Below are 24181 nucleotides of genomic sequence, written 5' to 3'. Positions count from 1 at the left end.
TGAGTGATTGATTGTGTCGAAGGCCTTTTTGAGGTCAACAAAAATACCAACTGCATATTTATTTTTATCCAGTGTATCAGTAATTTCTTCTACTGCCTCAATTATCGCCATTGAAGTGGTTCTTTGCGTTCTGAAACCATACTGACCAACATTTATTATTTGATGTTTTTCAAGGAATTTTTCTAATCTTGAATTAAAAAGTTTTTCTAGAATTTTTGAGAATTGAGGCAGTAGAGAAATAGGCCTATAATTGGTAAAACTGTGTTTGTCATTACTTTTATATAGTGGTATTACTTTCGCAATTTTCATTTTTTTTGGAAAACAACCGGACTGAAATGATAAATTACAGATATATGTTAAGGGACTAGCAATATTCAGAATAACCTGTTTAACTACAGACATATTTATGTCATGATAATCCATTGAAGACTTACTTTTACATTTTAATGTGATATTTATTACTTCTTGCTCATTTGTAGCTGAGAGGAACAGTGAAAAGGGATTTGATTTTATATTACTGATATTTTCATTTTTATGACACGGGATGTCCGCTGCTAGTTCAGGGCCAACATTTATGAAGAATTTATTGAACCCATCGACAATATTACTCATGTTGTGATTTTCACCATTTGCATCAGTAAAATATTCAGGATATGATGTTCCAGAAGATCCTTGTTTAATTAAGTTGTTTAACACATCCCAAGTTCCTTTTATATTGTTTTTATTTTCATATAATCTTCTTCTATAATAAAGTTGTTTGCTCGTTCTTATAATATCAGTCAATTTATTTCTATATGCTTTATATCTTTGTTCCACTTCTTTTGTTTTTACTTTGATAAACTGTTTATACAGATTGTTTTTCTTTTTGCAAGCATTAATAATTCCTTTTGTGAGCCAAGGACTTTTTATCTTTTTTTTCTTTGTCATGTGTTCGTTTACAGGACAATGTTTATTGTACCACATAGTAAAAATATCTAGAAAATTATCATAAGCCTTGTCCACATCTGACTCTTCATACACCGAACTCCAATCTTGTTGTGCTAAATCGAAATTGAAGGCATGAATTGCTTCTTCATTTATTGTTCGCTTTGCTATCATGATCTTGGTATCTATTTTTTTTAAATCACAGTCACACAAAGTAAAAACTGGTAAGTGGTCAGTTATATCACAGACAAGCAGACCACTATTAATTTGGAAATCCATGACATTAGTAAAAATGTTGTCAATAATAGTGGCGCTATGTGAAGTTATTCTGCTTGGCTTTGTTATTGTTGGATATAGTGATAAGCTGTACATTGTGTCAGTAAAGTCATCAATGGCTTTTAACCTTGTTGGATTTAGCAAATCAATGTTAAAATCACCACAGATAAATAGTAATTTTTGGTTCACCGAAGCAAACGTTTTTTCTATCCATTCATTAAAAGTGTCAATACTTGAACTGGGTGTCCGATATATACAACTTATTATAACATTTCTCTTTTTTTCATTCATAATCTCAATAGTCAAACATTCCAAAATTCCATCAATAGCCATAGACATAGTTGTTACAACATTATATTTTATAGAGTTATGAACATATATAGCAACCCCGCCGCCCGCCTTATTTAATCTATTCATGTATTTTAAATCATATCCATTCAAACAAAAATCTATTCCTTTATCGACATTGAACCAAGTTTCAGTGATGGCTATAACACTAAAGGGGCGAGAAAATTGTTGCAAATAGTCCTTAATGAAATCAAAATTAGAGTACATACTTCTGCTGTTAAAGTGAATTAATGAGAGCTTCCCGTCTAGGTTAATTTCTTTTTCATATTGTTCCTGAGTGAAATAATTAAAATTTTTAACAAAAGAAGAGAGAAAGTTACTTTCAGAATCTATTTCTGGATCTATTATATTATGCTCCTTATATTCACAATCTAGATCAATTACTTTCTGTTGAAGAATTGATTTCAACGTGTCCATGTCATTTCCTGGTGTAATTGATACATTGGTGTCAGTTATACTTGTCCAGATCCTCCATGTTCCTCACTATCAGTACTTTTGCCTCTTCTGGTGTCCCGTTTAGCTTAATGAAAATCTTACAGTTTGTTACCCATGTATGTTGTATTTTACCGTTCTTCTTCAGTTGCCTTGCCTTCCTCGCGATGTCTGCGTTTTTTCGTGTCAGATGCTCATTAATGAAAACGTCCGTGCCTTTCAGTTTGCGTCCTTGTTTCAGCAGTGCGACCTTGTTCTTCCGATTGACAAATCTCATAATGATGGCCGGCAGTCTGTCACTCCTCCTGGGCAGTGAGTGACATGCTTCTATGTGCTCCAGGTCCATCTCTATCCCCTTGCTTTGGAGGAAGGACGCCACCTGTTGCTCTACCGAGCGGGTCTCCTCGTCGCTGGGCTCCCCGACGTTCCCGGCCACCGCGCGCGCATACGAGCGCGGCTTGATTTTAATACCGCTGATGACCACGTCGTTCGTACGGGTGTACTGCTCCAGCTCATCCACCCGCCGCTCGAGATCCATGATCCGTCTGTCCTTCTCGGCATTTTGGAGGCGTAGCTGTTTTACCTCCTCCAGAAGCCCCAGAAGCAGCTCCTGCTGTGCCCTGACTGCGGCCACGTCTCCGCACAGCGCTCCGAGGGAGGTTTTAATGTCCTCAACCTCCTCTGGTGTTGGGCCTTTCTTGGGTGGCATACTGAAGCGAGAGCACGAGGCGGCCACCACGAGGGACCCGGAAGCGGAATTTCTGATGATGGCGCCTGGCTAGGCCTGCTGGCTGATGGTGGAGCCTGGCTGTGGCCTGCTGGCTGATGGTGGAGCCTGGCTGTGGCCTGCTGGCTGATGGTGGAGCCTGGCTGGGTCTGCTGGATGTGGCCTGCTGGCTGATGGTGGAGCCTGGCTGTGGCCTACTGGCTGATGGTGCAGCCTGGCTGTGGCCTGCTGGCTGATGGTGGAGCCTGGCTGTGGCCTGCTGGCTGATGGTGGAGCCTGGCTGGGTCTGCTGGCTGATGGTGGAGCCTGGCTGTGGCCTACTGGCTGATGGTGCAGCCTGGCTGTGGCCTGCTGGCTGATGGTGGAGCCTGGCTGTGGCCTGCTGGCTGATGGTGGAGCCTGGCTGTGGCCTGCTGGCTGATGGTGGAGCCTGGCTGGGTCTGCTGGCTGTGGCCTGCTGGCTGATGGTGGAGCCTGGCTGTGGCCTGCTGGCTGATGGTGGAGCCTGGCTGGGTCTGCTGGCTGTGGCCTGCTGGCTGATGGTGGAGCCTGGCTGTGGCCTGCTGGCTGATGGTGGAGCCTGGCTGGGTCTGCTGGCTGTGGCCTGCTGGCTCAAGATAAATCTCTCCTGAGTGCTGAAGGTCCCGGATGTGCCGTTCACGCAGAGCTCCGGCGAGTTTGTATCTTGCCGTGACCAGCAGCTCTTTGGTTGACGGAGCTGGTGTCACTAAATGAATTTAAATGACTTGGATGTCATTATTTCAGGCTGCAAATGTTTTGCTTGAGTATTATTACCCCTGTGTTTCCCATTAGACAATGACTTTTATTGATGCTTTAGGCTTTACTGGTGATGTAGTTTTGGTTATATGTCATACACTGCTACAGCCTACTTAATTTGTGTATTTTTGGTTTGTGTGTGTGTGTGTGTGTAACTATTATACACAGCTACTGTTGACTGTACTCTTGCCTGTTTCTGGTTTAACAAAAAACTTTAAAAAGTAAAACTCCGACTGGGAAAAATGACCAGCACACTGAATTGTTTTAGTTTAAAATGCAGGTGCACTACTTTTCTGTTCATTTTTATAATTGCCCCTTCAAAACCTAAACATTTACTGGACCTCTCAGTATTTCTTTGCCCATTTTTGGGGAATTTTTCCCTTAGACAATATGCCTGGGTTTGTAACTGCAGCTGTGGACCTGTAAAGTCTACTAAAAGACTAAATGTGATATTATTCTACAGAAATAAAAAATGTTTTATTACTTGGTTAAGTTTCATGTCAATAAAACCTGACTTTGTACTAGCAGCCGAAATGAATAATGATAAAAGTATGTGCCATGATTTTACAGTTTTACTCTAATACTAAAGCCTGTTTCTTCTTTGCAGAAAGATAATGTGCTCTAGAAAATATATTACACACCTTAAAACTTGTGGAAACCCAACATCCAATGCTACTAACACAATCTTGTCTCACACTAATCACAGACACTTTTCTTTTAACACTTTGTTAACACCAAACATACTGTACACACCACCTGTCATGGTACGACTCTTAATATAAAAAAACTAAATGGTCATTTGATGAAATACCAACACTTCCCACCCTCATTCCTCCACGCAGGTCAACTCACCAGATGGTCGGCAGTTCAGATCCCTCGATTTCCAGATAATCTGACTTCTCCTCCATTTGAAATTCAGTAAACACTAGAGAAATAGTGTCTCCCGGATCTGCCAGGATGGTCCACTTGCACTCCCCGCTGCTGCCCAGGCCCCCAGCACCTCCGCTTCCGCCAGCGCTGGGGGACTCACCACTGGGGAAATCGAAGCTGGAGATGAGCCCGCTGGAGCCCCTCAGGGTGCCACCGCATGTGTCCTCCGCTGTCAGTCACCAAAGAGAAAAAAACGGTCGGGGAGGGGTAAGAGAAGAACAGACACATGGTCTCTGGGTTATTTTAGACCTGTTTCTCAAAGTTCAGCATGAGGGAAATGTGACTGCAGGCATAAAACATCTGTACCTGTCTTCTCAGATAAATACAAACCAGAGAAGGACTGATAGAAGTAGCAAGTGGAGCTGTGCAGGCCCTTTAAACTCATTATTGTTTTCACACATTCACAAATTGTCAAATCCACTATGCAGAGCTTATTTCAGCACAACTGTGGGACTGCCGATGACAGGAATCACCAGATTAAAAGGTCGGCTGTGTTGTGTTTATGAGGGCAAGAATCATGAAACATTTAGTTGAGTGGCACCGAGCAGAATAATTTACAAATTCGATGGGTACTAATTTCGTCACGATGAGGGTGTAATATCCTAAATATCTCCTGCGCTTTCTCTGATAGTCATAAATTCATCACTGCTCCCTCTGAACCCCACTCATATGTCAAAAAAACAAAGAAACAGAAAAAGTGGTCATAAACAGAGTTTAGAACGCTGTTAAAAAAAAAGAAAAATCCAATGTGGGGTGCATGGCACATCAGCTGAATGTTAATGCTGTCTACCATAACAGTGGCTCGCTCTCTTTCACTCCGTGTCCCTTTCCCCCACAACTCTTTCTCATATCTCTCCATCTCTCACTTCATTCCCCTCCTCTGAGCCCTCTCACTTTTCGCTATTATTCACCACCCTCCCCTCTATCCCTCTATCCGTCTCTCCTCCCTAAAGAATTCTAATGATGGCAGGGCTTTCACAGTTTTCACATCATTTAAGACTAATATGTGACACTCAGCTGTGCCAGCTGAAACCTTTGATGGCTCAGTGCTCCACACTGGGCTGTCAGAACTGCCAGCCTTGGAACATTCCTGTATGCTGCATCACATGATTGGTCAAGGAACAAGGAAGCTGATGTATAAAAATTTGAAAGAAGATAAAGAGGGGGTGGGGGGGTGCAGACATGAGCACGAGCTGCTTGTTAGTTTGATCCATGTCCTTTTGACACATTAGCAGAGCTACTGCAATTGATCAAAGTCTTTATGAGACGGCCAGTAATTGGAAAATTGATATGTACATGTACGATTCATATCAAGGGCAGACTTTGTAGACTATCCCAATAGGTAAGCTTGGTTTAGGCTCATTTGCTGAATGCCAGCAGCCTTGTAATGCCAAAAAATTGTAAAGACATTTGTTTCTGGATTAAAGTCATCATACTCTCCATCATGCTAAAACTTACCCTGAGTGGCATATGGCGTATCTCTTAAAAGTATTTAAGATGACGTTCCAAAGAGTGCCCCACAGACTTGTGGAGTAATTGCTATCGACTGAAATTAAAATGATATTAAAGTGCTTCTGAATCTGACCAGAGGAGCAATATCATATTTCAACCTTGATGATAGACAGGAGGGCTGCATAAAGTATCCCCATGACCATCAAAGAAAATAGAGCTAGGAGGAAGTGTCAGAAAAGCCTGTGATAATGAAAGGGAAGGGAAGAGGGTATAGGACATGTAATGGGAAAAAAAATAAGTGAGAAGGGAAACAAACAGGAGTATAGAGAAGAGTGAAAGAAACATTGGGTTTCTATAAGAAACAAAAACAGACAGGGGAGAGACAAGACAGACATGGAAGGGGAAAATGAAAATGTCAGAGGAAGATTCTGCCAGCAGGCCTCAACGCAAACATCTTCACATGTCAAACTGAGCCTCGTTAATAATAGGATCTTTAAGATCAAGACGTGTTTTCTACATGCTGATTTCTACCTTACTGTTAACCTGTCAAAGTCATTTATATACCAGCTCTCAATGACACAGCTGACAGTATCATAACACCAGTTTTTAGATTTTTAATTTTGACTGCTGTAATTTCTGTCTCCCCCTACTGGCAGTGACAGCAATCACATAAACACTGTCAAGGTTTCCCTGATATTTCAGACCTAGTCTTTGCTCCCAAGTTGGCGCACTACTAGCTCCTCAGCAACATTTGTAGTCTGCTAACTCTCTGTCGCAATCATTGCTGATTAATTTAAAATGCATCAGTACTGGTGCACCAGCGTGGGAATATAGCCCCAGACAACAGAATCCGGTATAATGTAAAACACAAAGTGATTTACCTGAGGTTGATTGGCTTAATCAGTGTGAACTTGTTTGGCAAGAGCTTGAATAAAGGAGGTTCATTTATATGCTAAAGTTCTGCACTCCACTTTAAGGGATGAATTTATTCTCGTAACTTTACATGATGTTCACACCTTTAAATGGAATTCTAGCGTGGCGGTGATGGCAATAATTATGAGTTATGTTGCGAGTTTTTGAATGTGTTCAGTACTGAATTTAATACATCCTGGAAGGCTCAGAGAGCTTCTAAAGGCTCCTTCCATCCCCAGTAGTCAGTGGGCACAAATTCAAAATGATTCAAGAATTCTTACAGTTTAATACAAAACACTTTTCCAGTTTATTGGAAAGTTGCAAGAATTTCTTAAAGCTTCAGAAAAGTTTCTAATATCTATTTTTTCTTCTTTATCCTCAGTTCAGAATTATATCAGAATGACTACATGACTACCCATGACCTTTGCATGGGTTACTATCAAAGTGCATGGTGGAGGATGAGATGGGGCTATGATTTGTTGACATAGACTGAAAGAAAGATAAGAGAAGATGTCAATGTCAAACAGGAATTTGGTGCAAAGTGTTTACCTCAATTTATTTTATTTACCTAAATTTTAACAGTGAATCTCTGTCTAAGCATATAATTATCCTTGGTAAATCTTAATTCAGTATATTATTATACAGGCAGGATATTTTCTAGTGATACTGTATATATACACAGCTCCCTGATAAGGATTTGATGAATGTATACATAAAGTATCTATGATGGCAATATTATATTCTGGTTAACTACAGTTAAATTCCACAGGCATTTAACGAACACTGTGTTTTAGTCTTTGGTCTTAAGAACAATGACTGTGCAATGGTGTTCTCTAAGAACTGAAGAAGCTTCTCAGACGAGAGGTGAAATGTCTTCAAGAAACTTAAAGAAGTCCAGACACTTTTCTTTCCAAGCTCCTTAGATTAAGATGACCTGGATGACTGAGAACCTTCACAGAAATAATGCATAAGGAACTTAACTAAATGTTAACACTGCACTGATGGGGAAGACTGTACCACATTATTACGACGGCACTGTCAAAGTTTCAAAAATTCATAAAAAACAATCCAAAAAAGTCACAGGTATTATTGAGTTGCATTAAAGCAGGAGTGGATATTTAATTTCCCCACATGGCTACGTGTTGTGGAAGCCCCAACTTAACTGAACTCAATTCTGCAGTGCGGCCCACCACAGGCAGTCCCAGTTTCTTGTGTGGCCCTGTGGGAAAATTAACTGCCTACCCCTGCATTAAAGAGTGCAATTTGGTGTGGAGATAAGAGTGCAGTTAGGTGTGCAAAAATACAATGTCTAGCACACGAGCATACTGCACAACTTCAGTCAGTAAAGACTTCAATACACAGTTGAGTTGGTGCAATATGCAAATGAGAATATTGCATGATAGAAAGTTAAGTCACTGGAGGAGGCAGGATGTGTGTATTTCTGTATATGTGTGTGTTGTAGTGTAGACAGGGTCCCTTGTTAACGGTTTGACAGCTCTGGGGAAGAAGCCATTTTTCAGGCCTGTGGTGTGTGCATGTGTGCATGTGTCCTTTAGTTTCAAGTATTTTTAAAGAATTGGCAGTCGAGGTGGGTCTAGTCAGAGTTGATATTAGAGGTTTGCTCAGATGTCGAGTCCAGCAGCTTCTGCCTGTATATATTTGAGCACGCCTTATGGAAAATTGCAAGCAGAAGTGATAATTGAGGACATGTGTATCATTTCTACCATCGCTCCAAAAGCAGAGTCTGAAAACATTTACTGTTTACCAGTCAGACACACAATTATAGCGTGTGTCTGGCACTGAGAAGTATTGTGCTCTGGAAGTGTTTCTGCTACACAGACTGGTATAAAACTGAACAACAACACAGAAAAGAACAGTTATTATGAAATGACCACTAGACCGCACATTTATTTATAAAATTGGTGGAAATTATAAGCACACCAAAAGCTTGAGAGTCTGACAAGGCCGCATAAAAACATCCATCCATCCATCCATTCGCTTCCGCTTATCCTTTTCAGGGTCGCGGGGGCCGCTGGAGCCTATCCCAGCTGTCATAGGGCGAGAGGTGGGGTACACCCTGGACAGGTCGCCAGTCTGTCACAGGGCTAACACACAAGGACAGACAACCATTCGCACTCACATTCACACGGATGGATTTCACAAATACCGCATAAAAACAGTATTTGTGAAATCCATTAAAACTGACTGCATGTACTTGGGATGCATTGGGAGGTGCAATGACAACATGGGTATCTGATCTACAGGTTGAAAATGAATTTTATTCATTCCTGTGGGGATGTTGGATAATTTCATTCAAACATGCACACTACCTTTGATTTTATGTTGCTCAAGCAGCAGACAGTAAATGGATTACAATTTAACTTTTCAACAGCTGACAATGATCACTAAAAAGCTCATCACAGCAAAACAACCATATTATAGATGCTCAATTTGCAAGTCAGGGGAAAATAACAGTAAAAAACGAAAGCTAAGCACATGTCACATGCCCCGAGGTCCACCTCTAAATGGGGTAAATAAACTGCAAATGCACAACCAGTACAAAAAAAACATGTTTGTGATCTCATATCATCGTCAAACATGAAGGAATATATCTAACACAATTGTCCAAGATTATATAGGACAACTGCCAGGACCTAGGGGACTTGCATGATGAAATATGACATATAAATCAATCAAATATCAAAATACAGCAGTGAGTCACACCGCAGTAGATAACAGTAAATTGAGTTAGGTCTTGAAGTGCATGGTTACAGTGAGCAGAAAACGCGTGTTGTCATCCCTGCGGTGTGTTTATGTTTATGCCACCGTGGCAAATGGCATCACTGACATTATCATACAGAAAGGTTATCCTAAGAAAAAATAAAGAAATAAATCCTATTTTCACTGGACATAAAAACAGGATCCTAAGGTTTGTTTTTTTTAATAGCATCCTTGTGATTTTTCTCTGAAGTGGTTTCCACGATAAAACACTTGCTCTCTGATCACTGCTGAATATAATCCAACTCGGGATGTGGCAGCAAGAAAACGCGGGTGAAAGCCTGATAGTTACAAAGATGTTATTTGCCTTTTTTTTGTGGGCTGAAGAATAAACATGGCATAAATCATTCAACATTAATCACCAATATTTATGGACAGGACTTCCTGTAGGCAGATAGACGCCCACATTTATAACTCATTAACACTCAAGGCTTCAAGTGGATAATTCCTTACTGATTTCCTAATATTTACTGGCAGTGTTTCATTGGGATGCACGGAAGAAATTAAGATACACTTTGCCAACAAGGTTTATCAACATACGAGGCACTGAATGTGTTCCTTTGCAAATCATTAGAGCATGCTCAAGATTAAACGAAAAAGCATCTCTTGCTTTTAAAAAGGTGACAGAGTTTTTTAGGGTTTTTTTTCCTTAAAGATGGTGGCGAGGATTAGGACTGCTTTAGCTGAGCTCATTTACATCCCCGGCATCAGCTATCTAATGCTACTTGAGGAGGGATTAAGCCTCTCTCCCCTTGACTTTGATCAGATATACAACACTTGTCTTTCTGCTTAGAAATATTCACCCCCACAGATAGAGGGGAAAGAACTCATGTATAATTTTCTACACTACCTCAGGTTTTTTCCTTTGTAATAATCCCACTGTTAATGCAAAGGCAGTTACTATGTCTATACTAAGTCTCGCATTTACTCAGCTGCTAGTCATGTTTAGCATGTTTAACAGGATCGAGGTATATGAAGATGTGATGGATCATCATTGATATTTCTGCGGGTCATTTCATTACTGTGGCCATCTCCATTATTTTAGATTTTAAAATGAATTATGGGAGAAGTGGAGTACGATTCAGCAAGAAAATAAACATGACAGCACCAATGAAAATATCAAGGCATATAAAGGATTTGGTTGCTTTTGTTTTTAGCAAAATGTACTGCTCTATCATCTCTCAATTCATTTTGAACAATGGACGTTTACAGTGGTTAAAATATAAACTAGTGTTTTAGGGTTTTAGCAGCAGCTTTTGGTGGAGATACTGGGCTATTCTCAAATCAATTCCAACTGTAGAGGACAACCTAGCACTCAGCTGAGCTGAAAATCCTGCCAAGGGCAAGTGGAGAAGTCCAACTTTGCATAGTAGAGAGTTGAAAAGGTATGACAGGAAGAACTGTGTTTAGTCCCGTCTACTCACGTTATTTGGCACAAAAATGTTTTAAAGAAGCAAGGTTTTCTGTGGCCTAATTTTTTATTCTGTTAGACAGTTGCTGGCAGCAAGAATGACAGTGTATCAATAGACCATATTCTCCTGTTGCCATGCTGCCCCTGTTTGCTGTCTCACCGCCTGGTTTAATGAATGTCCTGAGACAATTTAGACTGAAGGAATCAAAACGGGCAATTGGGAGGAGAAGCAGTAACTCACAATTAGAAGAGCCATTAATTCTCCATCTAACAGCCTCTCTGCTTGGAGTTTATTCTTTTTTCTTTTACATCAATCCTTCAGCACCTTTGACTTTTATGCAATCCCACTCATATCTACTTAGCTCTGATTCTCTGTGACTGTTTCACACATTATTGTTTCTTTAAAAAAGGCAGTGCTAGCTGCTAAACACATACTTATAATTCATCTATATGGAAAAATAACTATAGTAGCAATATGTTAGCTTCACAGGAACTAAATGGAGAATGAAGATTTTTTGTGGGATTCCTTCAGATCTGGCAACTGCTACATATTGTCTAAGCTATAAATTCTATTGATCTCAATAAAAGAAATAAAGAAATGTGATGTTAGTGTGTTGATAGTCTGACTTGCAGAGATATTGAGTAAAAGAAAATTGTGGTAATTTCTCCATCTTCTATGTTGCGCCCTCAGGGTTAACACTGCAGTGACCAATTTTAATTTAATTAAGGCAAATATTCTCATATCTGATAATTCCACGCTCGTAAGTAATGACGTTTAATGTTGGTCAAATTTGGTTTCTACAAAGATTCATTAGCCATCTTTACACGCAGCATTTGCATTGGAGGTTGGTATTGGTCATCTTCTTGCACTTTTCTAATTTTGCTTATCCAGGTGGTGTTGGTGGAGAGGTGTGCAAGGTTGGATAACGCACAATGTGAGTCATAGACAGAAAAGCGGAGCTTTGCTGGCCTAGGTGCATCAGTAGGTAGCAACAGAGACACAGAGAAAAACATAGTTATTTTTCACTTTTACAGCTTTTGCCACCAAGAGAGCACTGAATCACAATTATCGTTGTTTGGATAAGGCAAAGACAGCTAAAGCCAAAATCCATGATTAGTGGACAGATATCAGTGGAACAGGTAAAACAGTATAAGGTTAAATCATATGTCTGCTTCTCTTTATTTCCTTTTTAAATTTTCTTTATAGATTTTTGGACGTAAAATAGCTAATGGCAACAGTAGGTTAATAAGATACATTCACTAACTTATTTAAAAAACCCTTAGCCTTGCATAAAAAAATGCTTAGCCCTAGCAGCCCCCTGGGCTTGTAATACACTGGCAGAAACCCCGTCTGCTATTCCTCATAGTATGGTATAATGTTCACATTTATAATCAATGTAGCCAGCCGTGCAGCATGTTCTGATAGCTTTGTGTTGTGTTTCAAGCAAACATGGCTGAAATCCCTACGCCGTCTCCCCAGTAAAAACTCAGTAATCAACCGTAAAAACAGAACTGAGACGGACGGTTGTTGAAGCTGTTCGGGTCAGACAGTCTCTTACAAACTGAGAAGTACAGATAAGCTTATAGCAAAGGATGAATTAACTTTAGTATTTTGATTTTAGATAACGTTGTTATCTAAAACGAAAACAGAGCAGAATTTTCCCCAAAACTGTTTAAAAATGAGATAGCGCTGCAATGTTGGTTTGATTTTAAAATCATGTAGCAGTTAACTTGAGAGGGGTGATTGTCCACTCAGGTGCAGCCAAAATGAATCTACAGGAAGCGGTGCCTGAGGAAAGCGGGGAGGATCATCAAGGACTCCAGTCACCCCAGCCATAAACTGTTCAGACTGCTTCCATCAGGAAGGAGGTTCTGCAGCATCCGGTCCCGTACCAGCAGACTGAGAGACAGCTTTTTCCATCAGGCCATCAGACTGCTGAACACGTCATAGACACCTCAGCTTCACTACTGGAACTTTAACATTATGCACTCCACACTGTATATAAATGCCACTTGTTTTGCACATATTCAACTCTGTATATTTTATATATTTTATTATTATTATTGTTATTATTATTATTTTATTTTTTTACTATTTAATTTGTAAAAATGTGTACACACACACACACACACACACACACACACACACACACACGTAGGAAAATATTTAGTATACACATCCAGAAATGCATACACTATTATATATTGTACATATATTTATTAGTTTCAGGTTGGCCATTCTTGTATTTTGCTCGTTTGTGTTGTTGTGTTTGCACATCTCTGTTGCTTGTGGGGCTCGCACACAAGAATTTCACTCGCATGTGCTGTGCCAGTGTGCCTGCACATGTGATGTGACAATAAAAGTGATTTGATTTGATTTGATACTTTCTACCTCCCCACCCATCTAGCATCCAATTCGAGTCAGCGCCACAGCTGCTCAAGCTCAAAAAATGCCCAAGTAGATGCATATCATCATTATTTCTGTAGGTTCTACAAGCATAAAATGTTTGACCATGCTGTTAGACAGGGCTGCAGAAGAATACTGGAAGAAAAGTGAACGAGAAGGAGAAAGTAACAGCAGATGGGAACTGGTTGAAAGACTAAGGTGTTGGGAGATGGCAGGGGTGAACAGTGGATTGGAGAGAGATTTTCTGCAGCCATGTGTTTAGTGGGAAACAATAGGTGATGAGCAGAAAGGGCAGGATCTCTGAGGAAACGAGATCAAAGGACCATCTGCCCACATACAGGAGCCGGCCTGGATTTAGACGAGAGAGAGTGTGGCTCAAGCAGTGCCCGGGCCTGAAAGGAGCGATGTTTCTGGCCTGTGGCAATAGAAGCTAACACCATCCTTAAATGAAAAGGAGCCCTCCATCTGCAGCTTTTTGTTTGCTCCAAGCTTGCCATTTTTCAAACATATGCTGAGCCATTTTCATTTAGCTGTGCCTTGCACTGTAGAATGAGTTGGCATGAGCAAATTTGCTCTGCTGGCTTTGGGATTTCTTAGAATCTCACATTCAGATGGAGTGGGGAGACCTTTGCTTAATTTTTATAACTATTTTTCTTCACTCTTTACTTTTGAATGACTTAGACCCAGTAATCTAAAATTACCAATGTATTAAAATAAAATATTCAAATATTTCACACTTTTCATCCAGCTAATGAAAACTATAGGATGAAAAGTGAAGTCAGAAGCTTTTGTTTTTTAATTCAGCAAATATTGTAAGGTACTGTACTTTAAAGAAAAAAAAAAAAAGCTAAGCCTGCATATTCATACATCAGCAAGGCAACAAAAAAGCAGATAATTATGTTACATAGAAAGGCAGAAATCTGCACACAGGAATGGCCTGTAATCCTTCTCCTCCTCCTCCGATATTTATGTGCATATGGTGAACTACGTCTTTTTTTATGTCTCTAAAAAACGAATTAATAAATAAAAGATTTTCCCCGGCTCAAAATAATATTCCTTATACAAATGTAACTTTGGGGTTAAGGGAACATGGAAAAGTAAATGAAAAGCTAAATGTACAACCTTCACCATATTATAAATATGACATACAAAGACACTTAGCTTTGTGATGCCAAGTTAGCAATCCAATGCACCACTGCTGATCTGTGCAATAGTAAAGACATGAAAATGGAACTGAGCTGAAATAAATAACAACTAGATCTGCCTGTTAAAATGACTCTAAATCCTGGTTTTTATATCGGGATTGGACCCATATCCAATGAGATATCAACTAGTGCTTTCCTAAGTGCTGGCAATTTAACAGAACATTACATTTTTCATGCATTACTCTGTAGAAAACTGTTCTAAAAGCACTGAAAATCTGCCTCATTCTTAACATCCAAGATTGCATCGTAGAATTTTCCCTCACGATCTCAGAGTGTGTCTGTGCTCGTAATGGGGCACACAGCTGTGCAGCTAGTCTTGCACCCTGGTAATGATCCTGCTAACAGGAACTGGATGTCCCATGTTTACACAGTCTTGTCAACTTCTGTTCACGTCCCTGGAGAAAATGCTGCCTGACATTAAAAATCTGGTTTTATGCTGCTGGCTTCAGTGTCCAGTGTGTCAGCAGAGTGCAGGTTCAGTCTGCAGAATAAAATCAGGAGTGAAAAGTCTGCTGCAAAACCGAATGACAATCGATTCAGCAATAATATCCCCCGATCAAGCAAGCATTCAGTTTAAGTCCATTTAGCTCCATATCTGCCTGCGTAGGCACAATGGCGGTGGTGTTTTAGTGGCCTCTGCTGTCATTAGGGAAAAGAAAATCATTTGCTTCATGTGGTGTTGAAAGAAGTGACTTTGAAGTCTCTGTTCCTCTGTTCTCTCAAATCTCTCATAAATGTTCTACATATTAGTTATTATTGTAATTGAGTTGTTTTTGAAAATTAAATACAGCTTTCAAATGTAGCTCAATATAATAAATAAAAATTAAGATTGAAATGAAAATATTTTTATGACCTGTCTGTCAAAATCCTTTGACAGATTTGAAAGTCTAATGTGACCTACAATTCCTACCACACGTCACACCACCACAGCGGCTTTCTACATATGTAAGAGCGGATTATTTATGTCAGTCTGGGAACGGCTCTCACAGAAAGGGGTAAACTGCATAATGTGAAGCATAGAAGTCAGTCATTCATCAACCACCTGTCAGAAAAAAAGCATCATCATGTTGATGGTGTATGAGCAGAAGAGCTTGGTGAGGCAAATTAAAGATGTACAGCAACTTTCTGAATTCGGGCAACATTTTTATTTTATACGTAGTGGGAATTTTCTAATAAGGAAACAGAATAAAAAACATGAAATTCTGATAAAAGTCAGAAAGGCTACTGAGTCGTAACGGATACGCTTTTTTCTTCTTCTCTTCGTTCTAAAAGATCTTAACGCTTTAAATTGATTTTGGCTTTTGCTCTTCGCTCATAAATAATAGGTTCATGTTATTTGCAATTTGGAGAATTTATGTAGTATAAAGTGATTAGACAACTGACTGAGAAGCTTCCTCATAGCCTATAGGGTGCTCATATTTGCTACATAAATCATAGATGGATGGATAAATGGGTAAAAAAAAAAACTACAGTCCCTACAAAGCAGCAACATATAGCCCACATACAGCTGCACAAACCAAGTGGATATGCAGCTCCTCCTAACAGTATTAACATATACAAGCTACTTGCTCTACAGGAATAAATATTTAATTAACCTTTTGAGCCATGGAGACTCTAATCAACTTCCACTACACGATTAAAATTTTTCCCTCCTATCAGATTGCAAATATATTTATTTCGCTAATGAGGACTTATGCCAGACTTTGCTACATCTGTGGCCCAGACAAAACAGCCATCAAACTGTCAATCTTTAAAAGCAATTAACACTGAGCAACTCGAGGAAACCAAATGAGAGGAGTCAAAAGAAACCAATCACCTACTTATTTTCAGTTTCTTGGGGGAATATGTAGATAAAATCAAGTATTCCCAATGATATCCCGCAGTCACATTGCCCAGATAGAAAAAAAAAAAGTTTGAAAAAGACAAGCTTCACCTCACATGCAATTAGTAACTCATTTCAAATAACAAGTATCCTCACCTCTGCAGATTGGCACCGGGAAGTCCCACACTGACACGCCAGCTGCATTGGTGACACAGGTGAGGAGCGAATGCCCATCAAGGACATAACCTGTGACACATCGGTAACGGATCTTGTCACCTACGTTGAACTGAGTTCCATTCAGTATGCCTTTGGGTGGAACTCCTGGGTTTCCACACGAGCTGCTTCTCAGCTCTGGAACATGAAAAAAAAAAGAAAAAGAGCATTGGTAAGAATACAAATATGCTGGTGTCACAGGGTTCCCTTAATTAGATGTGCATTAATAAATACAGTTAAAGGGACAATTCACCCTAGACTCAAATGTGAATAATTTTACTGTACTATCATTTGGAGATATTGCTATACCCTGTTCTTGAATACAGTGGAACAAACTGGTGATTTCCTTATGCAAAGTCCCTAAAACAAAAGTGCAAGCATCTCATCACTTGCAGATGCATGCTTCGTTCTGAAATAAGATAAGATAAAATAACCTTTATTAGTCCCACATGTGGGAAATTTGTGTTGTTACAGCAGTGGACAGTGCAAAGTTGCATAGAAAAATTAGAGAAAAAACACTGGAATAATATATCTATGAGATACTGTACACAATAGAATAGAATAAAATAAAATAAAATACTATATACAATCGAATAAAATAGAATACAAATGCTATATACAATTGAGTATAATACAATGATGCCAGAAAAGTGTATTCCACTTGGTATTATTGCTATTGCACAAATGTGATGCATTTGGCAGGTGTATGTTGGTGGAAAGAGAAAACTGTGTTAGGTTTTTATTTTATATTCCATTAGAGGCTCAAAGTAAAATTAGGAGTTGCACAACAAGCTACATACTCTGGTAACAGCAAGCCAATACCAGCAAACTTTGTATGCAAATGCTACTCAGATGTTTACTTCTGGTTGATGAGGTGAATTTCATATGAGAATAGAATAAAATATATTGCCCAGGGAGTACTGCAGTCTTCTCTATCACTTCACATTGAAAATGTATTAAATAACATGATTATATCTGAAAGTGGCAATCAAATAGTGGCATATTAAAAAAACTACATTAGTACAATCTAAAAGAAAAGAAAAAGCAAGACAATAAAAACTGGGACATGAAAGAAGGCATTGCAGCTTCACACTATAATATTTTTTGCTGTATGCTTTTTAATGGCTGCTTTGGTTTTTAGTAGGCATCATTTTCATAAATTCATTATCACAGAAATCATCACAGCATCAAGTTTAGCGTCTAAAATTTGTAGTATTGACAAGTATTAACAAAAGCCCTTGACTGACAGAAAGAAAAGTCATGTTTATCTATATTACTCCATTAATTCAGTCGTCTTCCCTGTTGTGTTCTCTGAAAAACACTAACAACATGGCAAAATCTACAGCAGTCTACAGTGCAGACTGTAACTTAAGGTTATGTATATAACCCCGGTTCTCTGGGTAGCATGAGTGAGTGTCTCACTATGGGAACGCCTCCTGCGTGACCTCATCAGAAGCTCAAATAGGGCTTTGAAGCGTGATGTCACGGAGGTGGGCGTGGAAAGGATTTTGGCCCGATCCGCCATTTTGGGGGTCTAAGTGAAAAAGGAGCGAAAGCATAGTCATGGTTCGTTCTTGCTGTGTGGTCTGCTGCAATGTTCGATCGCACGACCCCCAAGAGAATAAGCTTGAAAAGGGTTTGTCTTTTCATTCTTTCCCAACCTGGAAGCAACATGAGGCAGCTCGTGTATCGATGTTACCAAACGAAGGCGTCTAGCCTGGATAGGAGCTGTGAGACGAGCTGATATCCAGTTCTCTTCCATCTCCAAATATCTGTTGATGCTCCTGACATTTTCATTCCGGTAAGTTCTAAATATGTTCATATCACTCTTTATAGCCTATTAGTTTTATTTTTGATGCACTCTGAGCTCATAGCAAATTATAACAAACATCCTACTGAGTGATTTTGCAGAACTACCTTCTATTTATTAGAGTTGCTAATTATTTGGCATTATTGCAGCAAACCAGCCTATGAAATGGATGAAACATCATGACTGGGTTCCAGCGCTACACAAGGGACCTGCTTCAAACATACCACCATGCCAATCAGATTACTTCTTCCATGTGAGGGTGAAGAGGTGACCCTTCTGGATAAGATGGTGAAGGTTTGCTGCGTTTTGGTGAACAGTGTGGTAGTAAAACCAGGGGAAAATGAAACCTGCTCCTGTTAAATATTCTTAAGTCTTGTGCTGTATAAATAGCGGTATTTTTTTCAAAAGATACAGTAAATAAAGTAATGTTAGTAGTGGGTGATATCATGTAAACACTGTCATGATTTTATGTAAACATTTTGTCATTTGTAAACTATAGATGATTTTACATTGTAACTGATGTCATGTTCTATAAAGTGGTTTTATTTGAAAAAAAAAAAAAAGAGCAAAAATTAGTTTGTTTCTTTATTCAACTTTTGAACAGTGATACTCAGTCAGTACATATTCAGGAAATGCAAATTATTTACACACCAGTGCACTACAGGCATAAATCTAGACCCCTAGATAAAACATTATGGCATTATAGCAGTGACAACTCCTCCACAGTAGCAGGTGGGATTTTTCTTTTTTGAGGACGGCTCCTTTTACCTGTCACTACGGATGGTCTGTTTATGTTTTGATCAAGAGCCTTTTTTTGGGCAGCTGAAGAGGAGAAGTCTATCTTATGGCCAACCTCTGGCTGTATCTTGGTCACATTACCCAGCAAAACCCAGTATGCAGGTTCATCTGTAACAGTCCTTGTGCCACAGATCAACACTGTTGCTTCTACTTTAAACAGAAGAGCAGTGACGTGGGTGCAGGTCTCCGCGACTCCGGCCTTACGGGTGCAGTGGGCGGCTTCAACCTTCCCTGTGATGCTCACAGTGACCCATGGCTGCAATGCTGGTTCATTCAGTCTTTGAGAGTGCAGTACCTGAAACACACACAAAGTTCATTTAAAGACAAGAACTATGAGCCAAGGCCGATATAAATGTGTTTTATCTACTTTATCATAAATGTAACAAAGTGTTTAGAAAGTTAGCACATACATGTAATTTTTCATTTCTTTGTGTGTCCATCTACATGTTATAGTGTAAATCTGCCTGTTCTCTGTCAGAAACCTGCCTGCAGAAAATGAACCTAAAGTATGTAATGCAAGGATGTCATCACTGTAGAGATGGAGAACGCATAAAGTGACAATTAAGAGTCACTTAATATGATAAGGAGATTCTGCAGGTCATTAATCAATGTATAAAATTAAAATAAAATGTATTTTTAGTGACACAAGATACAAATATGGAAGCAAGATGCATAATTAGGATTATTTATAATAAACATTAATAAATCATTGCAATTTCTTTAACCATAGAGAATAACTAAATCCTTCAGGACAATGTCACATCAATGCACTGAACTCACTATGTTATCCACCTAACAGCCTCCACATGTTCTCACTGTAATTTCCCCTCATGAATAAATTTATGCTGCACTAATGTGAATGTTTGCAGGGAAATCAAACGCATTTTACTCGCAGTACTCGAGCTGACTTACCTTTGTTTGAATGACGACTTGTACGGCGTATTTCATACGGGTCCACATTTCCTATGCACGCTATTTTCTGCAGGTACCGCCGCTTCGCCTCTGAACGAAATCGGTCTCTATACAGTCCATTCTCTTTTGAGCTGCTTTTAAGCATCTTGTAATCGTCGTTCCAACACAGTGTGTTTGTTTTGATTCGTAGACCCCGAAAATGGTGCCGCGCTCCCACAATGCATTGCGGCGTGACGTCAACTCCAAAGCCCTATACCATTACGCCAGCCCTTACAGGCTGGCTAGGTGACGCCCAAGTCAGGAGGGGCAAGTGCCTCCCTATATAATAGGTTGACATAGCGTCAGATGTCATTCAAAACAAGCCCACCTCTTCCTCGCTTCCATAGCAAGGAGGGCGGTCTGGTGAGACACTCACTCATGCTACTCAGAGAACCGGGGTTATATACATAACCTTAAGTTCTCTTTCATAGCATTCGTTTCGTGTCTCACTATGGGAGAAATACTGACTCCCGGATTGCCAGACATGCCTGTTAAGATGACAACTGACCCCAACAGCACTTCACAGGGGAGAAGCCCCCACCCGGGAAGAGCCTGCACTGAGGACTGAATGCGCTAGGTTAGGTGCCGTCACATCTAACCTGTGAAACCTAGCAAATGTATTAGGTGAGGTCCAGCATGCAGCTGCACACACCTCCTGAATAGAAAGTCCCCTAAAGAGAGCCCATGCGTGCGCATTCCACTAGAGGTCTGGCAACCTCTAGTGGAATGCGCACGCAAGCCAGCAGGGGGCTGAAGGCCCCTGCTAGTATAGGCCAGGGCAATTGCTCCTACTATCCATTGGGAGAGGCGCTGTTTAGACACAGGCTTTCCCATATGTGGTTTAGCCCAGGACACGAACAGCTGGTCACTTTGTCTGACACTCTGGTTTCGGTCCATTTAAATGCGCAGAGCACAGACTGGACACAAGGTATGCAGCCGCTGTTGCTCCTCTGAGGAGAAAGGCGGTGGGCAAAAGGCCGGCAGTTCTATAGGGGAACATGTGCCGACAACCTTCGGCCTCACTGGCCACTCCACCGAAGATGGCGTTTTGCCACCCCCTTGTGGTCGCAGCGCGAAACATACGCCATTTCGGTGTCCCATCACCTCTGTCACAGGCGAACGAGGTCACGGGCTCATCTGCATCATCACAGCCGTGGAAACGCGAGTCTCCACGGGCTGCGTTATGGCAGACGTTGCTCCGTTTTTTTCATGTGTTTTGCAACACTCAACAGCGCCCTCGGCAAACTGCCTAGATGCGCGTGTCGGGGCTTTTTTAATACAGAATGCACGAAACAAGTGCTTGTGAAACAACACTGCGAACTTTGGCTCTCTTTCCCTCTGGCGGGTCCGGTGACAGGAACGCCGGCCTGAGTTAAGCACTCCGTGTGGAACATGTCCCGTTGAACTTGCTCTGGAACGGAGCTGGGAGGCGGCAGGGCGGCCCATGAAGGGGGGAAACTGGGTTTGCTCCCGCCTAGAGGAGAGGCTGTCAGGCCAGCCGCTTCTTCCTCCTCACGATCGCGACAGCGGGGGGAGGAGGAGGGGCTGAACCTGGGGAGACTGTTTCCGAGTCCATGGATTCTTAGGCGCCCCGGCAGCCTGGGGGGCTGCCTGCGTCTTAGGCACTTTGGGAACCCTAAAGCGGGGACGGGGCAAGACGCTGCCTACGCGAATGACTGGCGCGGTGCTGCTAGCGTGGCGTGCTGGGCCCTCCTCGGCAGGCAGAGTTTCAGAGCCTCATCATCTCTCTTTTTCTCCTCACATCTCTTCTGAATGGCTGTAACAGCCGCATTGAAGAGACCTTGAGGGACGACAGGGGTGTCGAGGAGTTCCTCTTTCTCCTTGGTCGTCAGGTTGGTGAGCCTGAGCCAGCGTGGTTGCTCCTGAAGAACCATGAGGCCCATGGCTCTCCCAGTTGTGGAGGCGGAGGACATGGTCAGTTATAACGCAGATTTCTTCCCACACTGTAGTATCTGGTTTAGTTGTCATGTCGTCTTCTAGCTCAAGCCATTAGCATAGAGGAGGCGTTGTTTTGTAGCACTTATCTGTAAGGCTGTAAGACTGGAAGCGGTCTGCTTTGGAGGGGAGAGATGGGGCCAATGAGGGCAGAGACGTCTTCGGGTGAAGATGGCGGAGGTTGATAGACTCCATCGCCTCACAATCCAGCAGGGAGCTCCCCACAATGGGGTGTTTCTCACTGTAAGGTTTTGCTTTCCACGTCACCGCTATTTCATCGAGTAGCTCCGGGAAAACAGGCAACACATGCTTCCCCGTCTTTTTCGCCTTTGGCAATTTCTTTCCGTCAAAATGAGACTTTACAACCTCTGTTTGTATGGCGGGCCACGGGATGTTGAGGCTAGCAGCTGCACGCTTGCATGTCGAGATCCAGGGGAGATGGCGATGTCGGTTTTTCAAGCTCGCCGGTAGCCGAGGGCTTTGCAGCCCAGCTGATGCTAGCCAGGGAGGTGGAATCTTCCTCCTCGCCGTTGTCAGACAGCAGGAGCTCCGAGTTAGCCGACTCATCTCCGTCCTCGTTGGCATCTCCTCCCCAGGTGACTCCAGCATCGGGGAAAAACTCACGATCTCCGTGTGCCTCCAGCGACAGGAAAGCGGCCGCGATGGGCTGAGGGTCTGCCTCTGCCCAGCTCGGCCCTGGCGTTGCGGCCAAATCATCGGGCATCTCAGTTTCTCCTTGCGCCGCAGCAGCCTCCCACAGCAAAGGGTCGCCACCCAACAGGTTAGTCTGGCGAGCTAGCCTGCGGCGGAGTAGTTTGCGTGGGAAAGCCGCGCAGTGGATACAGTCTTGTGCGGGCGTCAAGGCAGCCTGAGCGTGAGATAAACCCAGGCATGCCGCACACACGGGGTGTGTATCCCAGGCAGAAATCTTCTTCCGCAAGGACAGAGTTTTGCAACTTCGTTGGCAGTCGTAGCCATGGTTAGCTAGAGGGTTGCACACGTTAGCGAGACTGACACTGAGTGCGGAGAATATTGCTATTCCTCGATAACGTGGGGTGAAAAGTGTTGCTACTTTTCTACAGGTATTGCTACCTAATGTGTAAAACCGCTAGCGTCAAAGGGTATTGCTACTTGCAACTTGGCACCAGCACTAGCTACAGAACAGTATTACTACTGCTTGTATGCTAGTGGACAACTGAAAAGCTGGGAACAAAGCGCCCGGCGACTGAGTTGTTCACTCGAGTCTGTGGACAGTTGAGCTTTAACACCCAATAGCACAGTTGTCTACAGGCTTCTGTGAGAAGCGAGAAGAGGTTTTTGAATGACATCTGATGCTATGTCAGCCTATTATATAGGGAGGCACTGGCCCCCCTGACATGGGCGTCACCTAGCCAGCCTGTAAGGGCTGGCGTAATGGTATTTGAGCTTCTGATGAGGTCACGCAGGAGGCGTTCCCATAGTGAGACACGAAACAAATGCTATGAAAGAGAACTACTACACCAGTGGCATATTTTTTATAATTTTGTTTTTCTAATTGTCAGGCACTATGCATGAGTGCAACAACAAGTAACACATACTTTTTCATGCACTGCCTCCAAACAGCAGTACTAAATGCACATTAGCTGATTATTAGTTGTTAGTTAATTAGTTGATTCCCTTGCTTTGCCTGTGAATACTAACTGTGTCAGCTGTCAGTGCTTTATCTGCAAGATATGTTGAAAATCTGGCTCTAATGATGGCTGTGCATAGCTACTGCTATATATTGCTGGTGTACAGACCAGCTTCTCTGTGAAATAACAGTGTTGTTAAACATTACGGTAAAAGAAAATAAGTTATTGTAGGCATGGTGTCTTTGTAAAGATCAGTTTATTGGCTTTCCTGTTTTTCCTTGCACATTTTGTTAGGTGATTAACCTTTCATAGACAAATATTGCATGTTTATCAAATTATTTTTATGACCACAATCTTTTACAAAAACAGCCTTAACTAATGCAAAAACTCCAGTATAAATCATCATTTTTAATTATCTTTTTCATATGGGTGCTGCCACCAG

The 24181-nt window shown here is 41.4% G+C and overlaps 1 protein-coding gene across 9 annotated transcripts in view; it reads right to left on the bottom strand.

The window, feature by feature from the left end:
* The window catches only part of LOC146563764 (CUB and sushi domain-containing protein 3-like), a 249356-nt gene that overhangs the window by 167026 nt on the left and 58149 nt on the right, over positions 1–24181 (bottom strand). For all 9 annotated transcript variants that reach the window (XR_014894357.1, XM_085291050.1, XM_085291053.1 and 6 more), the window contains exons 4-5: positions 16558–16752; positions 4337–4583 (exon numbers count right to left, since the gene is read on the bottom strand). Coding sequence is in view for 8 of the 9 variants with exons in the window: in XM_085291050.1 (XP_085147176.1) it covers positions 4337–4583; positions 16558–16752 (442 nt within the window). In the remaining variant the exon portion in view is untranslated. The remainder of the gene's footprint in view (positions 1–4336; positions 4584–16557; positions 16753–24181) is intronic.

The sequence above is a fragment of the Mchenga conophoros genome, linkage group LG11, assembly GCF_057382185.1.
Source record: "Mchenga conophoros isolate Kocher_MC1m ecotype Shallow Benthic linkage group LG11, M_conophoros_male_GT1.1, whole genome shotgun sequence".
Lineage (NCBI taxonomy): Eukaryota > Metazoa > Chordata > Actinopteri > Cichliformes > Cichlidae > Mchenga > Mchenga conophoros.
The sequence above is the reverse complement of the archived record's forward strand: the minus strand, read 5'-3'. Positions and strand labels throughout refer to the sequence as shown.